The 15375-nt window shown below is 30.4% G+C and overlaps 1 protein-coding gene and 1 long non-coding RNA gene across 2 annotated transcripts; both read left to right on the forward strand.

Moving 5' to 3' along the window:
* The first annotated feature begins 3432 nt into the window (after positions 1–3432).
* LOC125192336 (uncharacterized) lies at positions 3433–4684 on the forward strand. The gene is made up of 3 exons (XR_016135597.1): positions 3433–3474; positions 3564–3719; positions 4456–4684. It is a non-coding gene; the product is annotated as an uncharacterized LOC125192336 (long non-coding RNA).
* A 2690-nt stretch (positions 4685–7374) lies between these two features.
* LOC125218571 (uncharacterized) lies at positions 7375–8960 on the forward strand. Its single transcript, XM_048120258.2, has 5 exons — positions 7375–7510; positions 7606–7915; positions 8000–8126; positions 8192–8341; positions 8449–8960. The coding sequence occupies exons 1-5, from the start codon at positions 7375–7377 to the stop codon at positions 8665–8667; spliced, it is 942 nt and encodes a 313-aa protein (XP_047976215.1). The 3' UTR covers positions 8668–8960.
* The last annotated feature ends 6415 nt before the right edge of the window (positions 8961–15375 follow it).

Here is a 15375-nt window from a genome sequence, read left to right on the forward strand (position 1 = left end):
GAATAATATTCTTTTGAGCGTGGACTAATTTTCTTTTGATTTGTGACCCATATTCAAAGGTAGGAAAGGATTGCCGAAAGTTGAAGAGATCTCAAAATTAGGGAATTGGATTACCGCAATTTCCGTAATTTTATTACTCTCACACTTCTCCATAGAAAACTATAAAAATGCAAAAATCACGAGCCTTTCATGATTGTTTTTTTTATAAATCACAAGACATCGTTTACTTTTTAACGCATCAGATTTATTTATGAAACTCGTTGGTCGGATTCATAATGCTAAAATTTCAAATAATCGACAAATTATATTGTGAAATTCACTACAAAATATTAATGATGGATCTGCCAATAAATTTTCGCAATCAATTTTGTTATGAATACGTGAAACAAGCATGCACAATAATGAGTCTTCAATAGATCAAGATTCATTATAACAGAATCTAAACATTACTAAACGAATCAAGTTTTAAATATCTGGAAAGTTATCATATTGGCATATACTAATAAAGATGTTAATATACATAACAAAATGAAATGGTTAAATATACAGTCAGGAGTCGACGTGAAGGGAAGGTGTAGAATATTTTTATGAAGATATACTTTTTTCTATTTATTATACGTGTTTGATACGAATGCAATTTGGTCCTCATTAATTAAGGAGTAATTAGGGTGGAGTTCAACTCACATGACTTAACTACTTTGCTTCCGATTTTCTTAAAATCTTATTTTAAATTTGTAGTGAACCAAATCAAGAAAACACATAATATTTAGATTTTTTTCAAGGCCACCGCCAACAATATTTCTTTTGGCGGTGGTAGACTATGTATCTATGATCAGGTAGTATAATAAGATATTTATAATTAATTACTTGACAATTTCAATCCAAATTATTCAAGATAACAAGCACATGACTATATAACACATGATACCTTTTTCAGAGTGTATGCTGAACATTAAAAAATGAAACACCAATAGTTGTAATTTTCACTACGTTGAATGTCAATTTTTTAACCGAATCAGTTATATATCTCCCATGTCATGTGTCAAGTGGAGATTGAATGAAAACAGACGTTGATCTGAATCCCATGTTATTACCCCCTTTGTTAGTAGGAGTACTATTTTAAAATGGTGTTGCGTCTACAAACTAAAACTATGTGTAGGTATGGAAACTTACCCTAGGAAATCTATGAATAAAAATGTCATTTTTATTCATGGATTTCCATCTTTAGATGAGTTATCACTCCTATCAAACATGCCATAAATATACGGTAAGATCTCACATGTTCCGTAGTTTAGCTTTGAACTACATGTGATGCAAATCAATATTAAAGATATGTCGAATGTTTTTAGGATTTAGTTAGTCAAGGGCAACATTGATGATTTTAATTGGGGATTTGTATATCAGTTGGGCCCAAATCAGACAAACAAAATGCCCAACTATTTATTGTAGCCCACATTTGAAATTTATGATCGTTGGTACTCCTAGTATTTTGTTTTTGGTCCACCCTAAAATTAGAATATAATTTGTGCCGATAAGTTACGGCATTATGAATTTAAGTATAATTTCTTGCTACTCCCAAATCCAACTAATAAATCATGTCTCCAGTAAAATTCTATTGTTAGAGATTTGGTGGTTGAAATAATGCTATATGAATTATATTTTAAATTAATTTTTTTAAAATAAATTAAAAAGTATTAATGTTAATTCTCTAACAATATAATTCATGTTTTCTCTCTCCTTAAAATCATCTTAATATTTTAAATTTACGTAACTTTTTCGATTTAATTTTTTTTTTTGTAAAAAATTATATCAAATTAAAGGTAATTTCATAAGGATTTTAACGAGATCACAATTGCATATGTTTCGACGATGATCGGATGATAAAATTTTATCATTTTTATTTCAATTTTTCGTTTATGTTGATAATTAGATTTTATTTTAAATTTACGTATCTTTTTCGATTTATATTATTTTTCGTAAAAAAATATATCAAATTAAAGGTAATTTCATAAGGATTCTAACGAGATCTCAATTGTATATCGGATGATGAAATTTTATAATTTTTATTTCAATTTTCATATATGTCGATAATCAGATTTTATATCAATAAATTGACCAAACATTAATCTCAATATAATGCATGTACAATATCAATAAAATTGTATTGATGTTTTCTTGTACTTGTGTTGAGATTCTCATGTAATTGTGTTGATATTTATGATACACTATATTGATATAAAAAACCTTGAAATTATTATGTTATAATAGAATGAATATTTTACCATTTTGTTGATATTTTATCTACTATTTATTGAAATATGTGAGCTTTAATCTTATCTACTTATTTTAAAATCTAATGGTATAGAATTGGTCTTAATTATGGATTGAATACTATGCATTTTAATATGAACAGTATACTATATATCATATATATGGCTAATATGGTTGAATAAAAAATTGAGAATTGTTTAAGGAAGCCCATTTCCTCCATCCTACTATATCTTTTACTTTCAATACTTTGTATTGCTTCAATGTTTTTAAACGTATTTAGTAGCAACGTAGCAAATTCTTGTCAATATATATATATATAGGGATGTTTTTAAACGTATTTAGTAGCAACGTAGCAAATTCTTGTCAATATATATATATATATATATATATAGGGAGATGATCAAAATAAGTATGTGTTTAAATCCAGAAATGCAGCCCAAATGTTAGCCCTAGGATTAGATGATCTAATGGTCAATAATTAACCAAAAATACGGAAGGTCATAATTAAGCAGTTTTAGGTCATATTATAATATTTGAGTTTAATGTCATGTTAAGATCATTTTAGGTCATGCTTTGTTAGCATGACCTAAAAATAAACTAACTATGACCTATCATGCCCTACGTATGATATGGTTCTGCGTTTCTGTATTTAAATCTGGTCTTCATAGATCAAAACCCTATATATATATATATATATATATATATATATATATATATATAGTCCCATTATTCACAAATCCACTCTTAAAGACCGAACTAGAGACCAAATTTGGGCCCTTAGATCTTAAATTTGATGGATGAGATTAGATCATTAAGGGTTATTTTTCGTAGTTCATTATATAAATAATTTACTTCAACGCGGGGGTATTTAGGTCCTTTCGCATTGGAGATAAAAAATTTAGGGTTAAACCCATCCTAAAAATTTTACTCATTTCATATTCCCGCCTCTGCTCCTGCGCTACTTCTTCTTCTCCAAATCTCCAAATCTCCAAATCGATTCATCTCACTCCAATCGATTCATCATCAACTGAAATCGATTCAACAACTTCATCTCAGTAATCGATTCAACATCTTCATGACAGTTGAAATCGATTGTACCAACGATTCAGCATCTCGAGTCGCCGAGTTCAACATCTACAGCCAACGAGTTCAAATCCGATAACGATTCAAAAATGACTCAAACACTCAACTCTACTGCATCAGGTAATACACTGTTTTGAAGCTTTGCATAGTTCAAAAGTTTAATTTACTTCATCTATTTGTAAATTGGTTTATGATTTTTGTCTTATAAGTTTATCAAGTAGAGCCGAGGAAGGTCAACATAAGCTTCAAATATACTCATAGGCCGATGGACAAATCACAACTGGTCGAGAAAGCAAATCCTGAGGAAAGTTTCTCTACTGGTCGGTCGGAAGCAAATATTGCAAGTCAAATCCCTCCACCAAAAGGTAAATGAAGTGATAAGTTGTTATGAAGTAGTAAATTTATAGAATGAAGTTAGCTGTGTTTTATGAATTTGTTAACTGTACTGTATGAACAACTTAACCTATTTGATGAAGTTATAACCTCACGTACTGAAGTAATGTAAATCGATTACTTCACAATACTTTTGATATTTGGGAGAAAAGGTATAAAAAAAATGTGGCTGTGTAAATCGATTTAGTCCATTTCATGAGGATGTTACTTCATTTCACAAGGCTACTTCATTTGATGAGGCTATGAGTTTGGTGCTTGAATCATTTGAAATATGTGGCAAAAACTAATATGCATCTTCTTAATGTGATTTATTACTTCATAATTTGGAGATCAAATCGCAAAGGAAAGTTCGTCTGATGTTCGTATAAATTTTATTAAATGTGTTGTATGCATATTTTGCTAGAAAATAACATTGAATGAACTAACTAACCTATTTGATGAAGTAGTATTCAGAGGATGAAGTAACTGTGTTGTATGCATATTTCATGAAGAAATAACAGTTGAATGAACCAATTCAGCTATTTGATGAAGTAATAACCTCATGGAATGAAGTAATATAAACTGACCTATTTTGTATGTACATTTAGTTGTGAATTATACCTTTAATGAACTAAAGAACCTAAATCATGAAGTTCCGAACTATTTTAATGATGTAACATAAACTATGTTTCAAATGTTGAATTGTTGTTATGTGTTTCTTGTATATAGGTGAAGAAAACAGTGGGGTCCTCTAACTCACAGTTGGGTGAGAAATCAAATTTGAGGAGCGAGATAAAGAGTTTCGGGAGATGTAGTTGAGTCATGGTAACATGCTGATGAGGACATTTGTGCAGTCCGTTCCCACGCCTAACAAATGGGTGGTGCCCAGAATCACGGCTCAGCCGATTGAGATGTGCTTGTGTGTCAATTTTGGATGATTTTTTGTATTGGACAAGTTTGTGTTTTTTCCTTTTTTTTGTAATGGAGAGTTTGTATTGGTTATGGGGTTTATATAGTGAGGATGATTTGGTTTACAACTTTCACATATTGTTTAAACGGTTTTTACCTTCCCTTTTATTAACTCTGTTTGAAGTAATATTTCAGTATGATGAAGTAACTATCGTACTGAATGAACAATTTTTTACCTTGGCTTTTATTAAGTCTGTTTGAAGTAATATTTCAGTATGATGAAGTAACTATCGTACTGAATGCACTATTTATTAACTCTGTTTGAAGTAATATTTCCGTATAATGAAGTAACTATCGTACTGAATGAACTATCTTTTACCTTGTCTTTTATTAACTATGTTTGAAGTAATATTTCAGTATGATGAAGTAACTATCGTACTGAATGAACTATTTTTTACCTTGCCTTTTATTAATTCTGTTTGAAGTAATATTTCAGTATGATGAAGTAACTATCGTACTGAATGAACTATTTTTTACCTTGGCTTTTATTAACTTTGTTTGAAGTAATATTTCAGTATGATGAAGTAACTATCATACTGAATGCACTATTTATTAACTCTGTTTGAAGTAATATTTAAGTATAATGAAGTAACTATCGTACTGAATGAACTATCTTTTACCTTGTCTTTTATTAACTTTGTTTGAAGTAATATTTCAGCATGATGAAGTAACTATCGTACTGAATGAACTATTTTTTACCTTGCCTTTTATAGACTCTGTTTGAAGTAATATTTCAGTATGATGAAGTAACTATCATACTGAATGAACTATTTTTTATATAATACTACTGGCAGGGTCTTCATGTACAAATGGCAGATGTTACATCGTCATCAAACTTCAGTGTTGACGCAGGTCTTATGGAAAACTTAAAAGCTAATATAATGGAGAAGGTAAATCAGAATTTTCAGAAGTATACAGCTCAAACAATGAAATAGCTTGTCCTTGTAATGAATCATTTTCTAAATCAATATCAGAATTTGAATACACTATGTGTTGTTCAACATGGATCAAATGTGAGATCGCATATAGATAATGAGCCAAAGGATGATGGAACCAAGGTATAAATCTAAATTACATGACTAAAAATCTTTATCACCCTACTACACACAACATACAACCATGTGACATGATCCCTTTACTTGTTTGATCCATGTTTACAATGTCAAACCTAACAAGCACTGAATACTTTTTACTTCATTATATTTATAATTTGGTTCATTATGTAGAAGATCCAGTTCGCAAATATGAGCTGCGAACTCCAATTGCACCAATCCGTTCACAATCTTCAATGACAAAATATGAGCTGCTTCACCACCCCCTTCTCTGTGAAAAACACAATGCCATCTTTCTTCTCTCACTAGTCTCTGTCGACAACCTCTATATACTCTTTTTTGCTTCTATCCGATTGTATCCAGATTCACGACAATGCTGCCGTTGCCGCACCACCGCCTTCTCATGCCGCTGCTCGCCGCGGCGGCGGCGCTGGCGCTTATATTTGTATCCGTCGTCCTCTACCGGAAGATCACCCGCAAGAGGACCGTTCCGGCTGATCTGATGAAGCCTCCGTTTCCGCCACAACGCTTCTCCTAATCGCTCCTCCGCACCTCCAAATCGATCGAGAATTTGATGAAGATCGCGATTGTCCGGCGATGCAGATCGTGGATTGATGAAATTGCAAAACGATCGTGAATTGAGGAAGCAAAATTGTCCGGCGATGGAGATAAATGAAGATTTAAGTAGATTACAGGAAGAAGATCGACGAAAATCGATGGAGATCGACGAAGATTGAAGAAAACCGAGATCGAAGATTTGAGGGAGAGATGAAACACGTATTTTATTTTAGGAGAGTTGATAAATTGATTTCCTAAAATACCCCTCAACAAGGTTTTTTTAAATAAAATAATTAAATAATGGTAAATTAATCCTAACCACAAGATAAAAAAATGGAGGGTCATAATTAAGTCTCTAGTTCGGCCCTTAAGAATGGTTCCACATTGATCACAACTCTATATATATATATATATATATATATATATTAGTGAGTGTACCAATTAATGCAATTAAGGATACTAATTTATTATTTAAAATATACCATCAAAATTTCAAAAATGGTTCTAATTGTTGGTGTCTCAACTAAAATTTGAGGACGCAAACAGAAGCGTCTTAAAATAACAAAATATTAAATTAATTTGTCCTTAATTTAGGAATGTTTTCCTTTGCGTCCTAAATTGTTATTTTTTAAAAAATTTCATCGCAAGTAATTGCATCTCGATTTTAGCGTCCTTAAACATTACTAACTTTTATTTATTATTATTTTTTTTAATAATGGACGTAACAAAGTTTAAATGGGGTAAAAATAAGGATTGAAGGAATATATGCGTAATAGTGGAAATTATTTACGTGGTCACAAAGGCAGGTTATATAATATTTTTAATATCACACAATCTTTGTAAATTAATAGCAGAATGTGGTTAAAATTTATTCCAGATTTTGCGTGGTCACAAAGGCGGATTATATAAATTTTTTAAAAATCACACAATCTTTGTAAATTAATAGCGGAATAGTAAATATTTATTGGAGATTTTTTGCGTGGTCACAAAGGCTATTCATATGTAAATTTTCCATGTAATTGTCTATATATAGAGATATTAACATACACATTAGAGACGTGGAGGCGGAATGAACGCCTTTTCTCTTTTAGAAGGCCATGACACCGACGCCGAAGATTTACTCGCCCGCCTCTCCGCCGCCATCATCGCAAAGGCGGAGAAAAGGAAGGACAGCAACCACTTGCCGTCTTCTTCTCTCGATCATGGTATATTATTTGATTATGATCTGTTTTTTAGATTATTTTACTTTCTATAATGTTTTGATAATTTGAATCTTGAATTTGATGTTAATGCTAATCAGAAAAGCCAAGCGATAGCAATAGCCAAAACAAGAAGATAAATGGAGCAATTGTAAATAATCAAAGACAAAACAACATATACGTGCAAGGCAGGAAACCCAATAATGGTCTGAAAAGAAGCTCCAACTACCAATGGAGACGAGTAGAAGAAGATAAAGCCGGGTGGCAGACGGTTGGAGGGAGGTCTAACGGCTATCAAAACAACAGTAATGCAAACAATCTCCCGAGAGAGGTTGAGAATGGTATTGAGACTCAGATTGATCAAAATTCACCCGAGAATGGCAACGCTTCTGATTCGAAAAAGGGACCAAAGTAATTACTTACTACTCTTTTCGTGAAATATTATGTACATGTTTTAGTAGTATGTAGTTTTAATTTTATTAAAAATATTTTTAGGGATGAAACTTGTACAAAGGAGATAGAGATATCAGATTCACCTGAAGAGGAGGCAAGGAAAAAGGGATTGGAGGCAAGGAAACAGGAATTGGAGGCAAGGAGACTGGAAAGGGAATTGGAGGCAAAGGTATTTCTTTTATTTTACTATGGTGACTAATTAATTAAGACTAATCAATTCTTGTTAAATTACAGAAAATGACACTGAAGCAGTATGAGAAACTTGTTAGGGAGAAGAGGAAGGTTCTGGAATCAATGAAAACTGAAGAGCGGAGGGTCGCACTTGACAAAGACTTTAATTCTATGCATATCATTGCAAAGAAGAGTGAAGAAGAACCTAATTTTGTTAGTACTGTTTAATTACATTATATCCTATTCATCCAATTTTTTTTTTATCAACTCAACTATATATATGCCTTCATTTATTTATTGTGCATACTTGTGTTATTCAGATCTCTTCTGGAGACAAGCAGAAGAAGACAATTCGTTCGTCTTCATCATCTTCATCTTCTTTTAAAGCCCAAAAGATTATGCTACCGCAACCACCACCAAGGCGTAGACAAGACAACGGTTCTAGAAACCAACCCGATGCCTCTCCGAACGTTGGAAATGTTGTTATTTTGCCGCCACCTTCTTTTGAAGATGACCAACAGTTTCCAGCTCTTGCTTGATTGCTAGTATTTAATTGAGCTTTTTTTTTAGAGTGAACTACGAAAATGGTCCCTGAACTATGGGTTTATCTCGTCCATAGTCCCTGGACTTTAAAAATATCGTCAGTAGTCCCTGGACTAAGGATTTATCTCGAAATTGGTCCTTTTGGCTTTTTTTGGTACGAAAATACCCTTTGATATTATTTTGGGGTTTAGGCAATTTGGTCTTTTTACACTTTTAACATTTTAAATCTGATGGAGTATTATTTTAGTTATGTACTAACTTTGATATTATTTCAAAATTATCATTCTTCTTCCATTTTGTTATCCTTCACTGAATTTGTTTTTTTTTTATTTCAATATTAGATTTAATTTTATAAAATTAAATTTAATATTTAGATTTTTAAATATCAATAAATTTTTTTAATGAAAACTATTAATTCATGGACACTATAAATATTGATTAAAACTATTAATTTTTGTTATTTAATATAATATTCAATTGAATTGAAGAAGTACAGAAAAATAATATTAATCATGATGGAAAAATAAGAGTTATTCTATTTAGCCTCCGTTCGGTTGTTATAATTGCTTGTGATTAAATATTATGAAGTTGAATCCTACTTAAAATTTTATATAGGAGTATTTTTGTTGAAATTTTCTAATAAATTTTGATTGTTTTCAAATTAATAAACGAAAATTATATTAGTCTTACATTAGATGTATATTTATTTCAGAATAAATTGTGTTATATAATCTATTTATGATTAAAACTACTATTAAATATTGATTAAAACTAAGACGTTGTCATACCTTATTGATTACATAGTATTATACACTATCAAATATTGATTATAATTATTAATTTTTGCTATTTAATAATTTTTATAATTAAAAAAATTTATTGATATTTAAAAATTAAAATTTAAAATTTTGTAAAATTAAAGCTAATATTGAAATAAAGAAACAAAGTGAAGGATGACAAAAGGGAAAAAAGGATGATAAATTTGAAATAATATCAAAGTTAGTACATAACTAAAATAATATCAGATTTAAAATGTTAAAGGTGTAAAAAGACCAAATTGCCCAAACCCCCCAAAATAATATCAAAGGGTATTTTCGTACCAAAAAAAGTCAAAAGGACCAATTTCGAGATAAACCCTTAGTCTAGGGACTACTGATGATATTTTTAAAGTCCAGGGACTATGGGCGAGATAAACCCATAGTCCAGGGACCATTTTTGTAGTTCACTCTTTTTTGTATGGAAATGTTCGGCATAAATTCAACATCTTTTTGGGTGGATATTGTTGGCTTTTTTAGTTAGTACACAATTTTTGATTATATATTTGAATGCATAAAGTGTTTTAAATAATAATAATATATAAAAAGAAATATGGAGTACTATATAGTAATTGTGCCAAATAAAACAATAATATGGCTAAACCATTGATTATATAAAATTGAAACCACCACAACACAAAACATTTATAAATAAAATAAAAATACACAAAACACCAATAATGATCACTAAAACTTGGGTCAGTAGAAATTTGGATAATTGATAAACATAAAAAAATTTGAACAAAAGAGATTTGAGCAAAATGTGTATTTAAAGAGGAAAATGGTAATTTTGGCTATCATCCATTTTTGAAAGAGTGCACTTAATGGTCAGGTAAAGCCCAATTTTATAATGGAACTGGCCCAAAAGTTTTTTAGTTCAGAAAAAGTCGTACATTTAATGATTTAATTAATAGTTAATTTAAGGAGAAATTTTGTACGTCAGGAATTACCATTTTATTATCCACTAGTAGTTTTCATGTCTATGCAATGCGCAGTGCAATTTTGTTCCTCGTAATACGAAAATTAACCAATTAAAATGAAATATAAAAATAAACAAAATATACTACCTTAGCCTCTTTCATCTTTGAGTTCAACGCTGTTAGTACATACAGAAAAATTCAAAATTCATGTAATTACATTTAAAAAAAAATTTATGGAAAAAATCAGAAAATGTTAAAAGTTTATGTATTTATATGCAAATAACCTGGTTATAATTAACTTACTACTCTATCTAATTCACATTAATTTTCGGTACATGCATAAAAAAATTTAAAATTATTAAATTTCATCACAATAATATACACAAAATTTAGAAAAAATTTTTATAGACAACCGTAGTGATATTATGTAGAATAAAAAAAATTATCAATATTGTTACAAATATATGAGTACTAATCTTATATCCATAAAGGCGCATAAAAACAATTGAAGTATATCACAATAAATCTGATTTACACCAATAAAATGACAAAATATACCTATGGAGTATAAATTATTTATCCTAAATTTTGTTTTTATGCTTACTAATTTTTTAATAAAAGTATGCACTTTTTATTTCTATTGAGATATGACTTATTCTCCACTAATAATATTTTAATTTTTTTTTTATTTCTCTCGCAATTAACCAATTATGCATTAAAACTCATGCTCAACTAAAAGTTTACTCTTGTAGGGACGAATGGAGTACTAATTAATATTTATTAAAATATTTTATCAACGGCATGAAATAAACAATTAATAAATTCGTATTAAATTAAGAATAAATTATATTCCCTCCGTCCCCCATTAGGAGTTACACTTCCGTTTCTGCACTCGTTTTATAAAAATGATAATAAATAGTTAAAGTGGAGAAATGGTAAAATAAGATAGAATAAATAGTTAAAATGGAGAAATGGTAAAGTAAGAGAGAGACTAATGGGGACGGAGGGAGTATTATACTAGATGTTTAAAGTTTATATGAGAAGTCAACTTCTCGATATTTTTCTATTGATGGCTAACAACTTGTGTCTTTTAATTTTTAACAAATAGTCATGTTTCCTTTTAAAATGGTATTCGTAAATAGTTCAAAAACTCTCATTTAATATTAGTCTAAATATAGACCAAGCACATACTCTTTAATTTGTGGTATTAAAATCATAGTCGAATCCTTTTAAAAAATCCCATAAATTCATTTTAGACGAAGAAATAAAAGTAGCTTGGGGTAAGACATTCGTGAGTCAATATATATTTTGTTTCTTTTAATTTTAGTGTTTTCTTTTGGATGATAAAAAATTTACAGAATATATTAGGAAGTACTATATGATGAAATAATGTCAAATCTATTTAATTTATAACTACGCGTTAAATTAATTTATACGAATTGTTTTTTATTAAAGATCTGTTTTTATTACTCCCACTATATTATCTTGCACGCCCCTAGATTTCACAAAACAAGGAACAAGGGGAGCAACTCGCACCGACCATTGAATAAATTAATTCAAATTCACAAATATAATAAGGAAAAAATTTAGTCTAGTAATAATACTCCTAATTACTTAATGCAACAATTATGCGTTTCTCCTTGACATTAAAATAAACTCAGCAGCTCAGCATTAAACTTTAAACACTTTTTGGTTTCGACTTTAAACACTTCATTTTGTGATCATTTAGTGTCTATGATTACCTAATTAAAGAATGGGAATATAGTAAGTTAAGTGTGAGAAAATAAATTAAAGAATAATAAAATAGAGAGTAATATAGAAAATAAAATAAATTAAAAGGAATTAAACGTCTTGAAAATTTTGATATAAAGAAAAATGATCACTCTTCAATAGCATGAACAACAAAGAATTATGATTCAACTGTAGTGTAGCAGATAGAGTCAACTGTAGTGTAGCAGATAGAGTCAATTGTAGTATACTTATATACTTTCTTCCCATTATCATGATCATGCATAAAAACATAAAACTGTTCCACTTAATTTAAACGAATCTCAAGACACCATGAATTTTTTTGATTCCAGCTGCTTGTTTTTAGCAAAAAAATAAGAGAAGGGAAGGGATAGCTTTTGCGTCCAATTTTGGATTGTTTATTTAAATTAAATATTTTTTTCCAAGTATATAGTGTTGTGAATCTTGTGATATGGTAGTAGCTATTTTTTTATATACTACTTCTTCCATCCTACAAGAATGTACACTCTTTCCTTTTTTAATCTATCTCACAAGAATATGCATTTTTTAATTTTAGAAAGTATTTTCTCTTTAATAAGGTGGAACTCAGTCTCCGCTAACAATAATTTTGTTACTTTTTCTCTCTACCTGTCTCTTACCATACCAATTTTACACCAAAACCTGAGCTGAATCCAAAGTGCATATTTTTTAAAGCATCCACAATAGCGGAACTGGTAGGACTAGTGCACGGACTAGCGGTTAGGGCGTCGGGACGTCCACTACTGGAGCCGCCTAACGGGCGACGAACGAACGGATAGGACGAGCGGTCGTCCGCGAGTCCAGGGCGTTAGCCGATCGCTCGTCTGCTATTGTGCTGACGCGACCGGAGAACGTGTTTTTCAAATTTTTTTCAACTCTATATATACGGCTCGTTGCACATCATTTCATTTGCACCACTTGTATTAACGAGTTTTTCTCTCTCTACTCTTATTTCTATTGAAGATAAATGGAGCACGACAATGATTCTCCCGCCACGAGCGAGTCACAAACGCCAACGTTCCCCGTTGGAGGTGGGGGAAATGCGGCTGGGATGGCAGGGATGATGCCCGAGTATTTCAATATGTACCCTTGGATGGCCACCGGGTTGGCGGGCATGAGTGCCATGATGACGAGCGGGGTGATGCCCAGTATGATGGGCTGGATGATGCCCGGGATTGGGGGATGTTGCCTGGGATTGCAGGGATGAGCGGGATGATGCCCATGATGGGGAGCGGGATGATGCAGGGCATGCCTGCCGCTGCGGGGGTAGTAAAGTGGAATGTGAGACCCACTTTTTTATATATTTTTTATAATAAAATGAAAGTTAAACGAGTTAGTGGAATGTGAGATCTACTTACCATTATGATAAAAATGAAGTGTGCCAATTATTATGAGACGGATTAAAAAGAAAAGGAGTAACAATTATTATGGAACGGAAAGAGTATATTTAAATATGCCCACTCGTTCAAATTTAAAAGTATTATTTCAACTAAAAACATGAGAAGATAACATACGCTTAACTTCTTATTAAATTTGAGCCTGAAAATGATAATCATGAAACAAAAATTGACACTTGCTACGTCTATCCCTTAAAAGTAAAAATTATCTTCATTCTAGATTTTCTTTTAAAAATTAAAAAATTTCTATTTTTAGATGTGGATCTCAAAATTAACTAACACTTGTTTTTTTCATTTTTTCTTTTCATCTTTTTTATTTTACTCATTTTTTTTTCTCTTTTTTTACTATATTTATTATGTATTAAAACTTATGCTATTTTATAGATTTTTATTATTCAAGGACCGAGGTAGAACTAGTTTATTTATTTAAATACAATTGCATTTTTGTCTCTCTTTTCCCTTCGGATAAAATGGATTCTAACAAATATTTATAACTAAAAAAATATAAGTAAAATACTACCGTAGCATTAAATATTGATGGATGAAATATAACTGATATGTAATGAGGATTCAATGAATGTTTCCAAAGTAAAGCATTCTGAAAATACTTATGAATATTTAGATGATAAGACAGAATCCTGATATAAACGTTGATTTACAATAGAAAATTCAAGATCGGATTTGAAGTTACGTTTTGAACTTTTTTAATACTATTACTAAAAGGTTGTTCAATTTGAAAAATTATATTTTAGAATTAAATATATATTGTATTTAGTTTAAAATTAAATATATATTGTATTTAATTCATGAGATTGAATTTCATAACTTAATCTTAGATGAATAATTATGTGATAATATTAGCCATAGTCACTTCTTTAATAAAAATATTCTCACAATTCAATTCTAGATTATATCTCATTATTATTTTGTCCAACAAAGAACAGCCCCTTAGAATAGTACTACTAGTCCCTATTCCCAAATAAGAACTAAATATCTCGCTAGAAAATCAATACTACTTCACTTATGTCTAATTGGATAGACAAATTTTTCGATTGAGGCGATCATATAGTAAATTCACCAATTTCATTAATAAACCCCTGAGTATCATAAACCCCAATTTAATTTATTTGTATTATGTGACATAGGTTGGCAAAGCCGCAAAAGGAACATTGACAATTTGTTTAGTTGCAGACAGGGATGTCAATTCAACTCAAAATTTATGGGTCAGTCTGAATAGTCCAATAAAATTAGCGGGGTAGGATTGTAATTTTTTGACCCGAATATAAAACGGGCTAGCCCGAATGAGTTGGCGGGTTAGACAGGTTGGCCCTAACGGGTTGTGGGTAGGCCCGACGGGTTGCGACTTTTAATTAAAAAAATATTAAGTTTTAGGGGTTTTTTGTATTTTTTTAGTTTCAGGCGGCAAAATCATTATTCTTCTTCAATCTTTCATTTTACACTTTTTCACTCAATCTCACACTATCAATTTTCAAATTCCAACCTGACTCATTATTCCATCGTTCCATCATCTGTCATTACTATCCTACCATCACCAAAGCCAATCAAAACAAAGTTTAAAGTTAACCCATCAACATCTCAATATATCTATCATTAATAATTCATGTTAGATATGATTTTAATTTTCATAAAAAATTAATTATGCACAATGTCAAAATAATGACACGAACACAAGCTTTAATTAAAAGTGATTGATTTAATTTTGATTTATCTTTATTTATGTTGTAGTTGATCGAGATAAAAGGCTTCTCTATTGAGGAAATTATGAAAATTTGAATATTTTATGA

This window comes from Salvia hispanica, chromosome 1 (genome assembly GCF_029641045.1).
Source record: "Salvia hispanica isolate PSC_SH4W2 chromosome 1, Shi_PSC_v1, whole genome shotgun sequence".
Lineage (NCBI taxonomy): Eukaryota > Viridiplantae > Streptophyta > Magnoliopsida > Lamiales > Lamiaceae > Salvia > Salvia hispanica.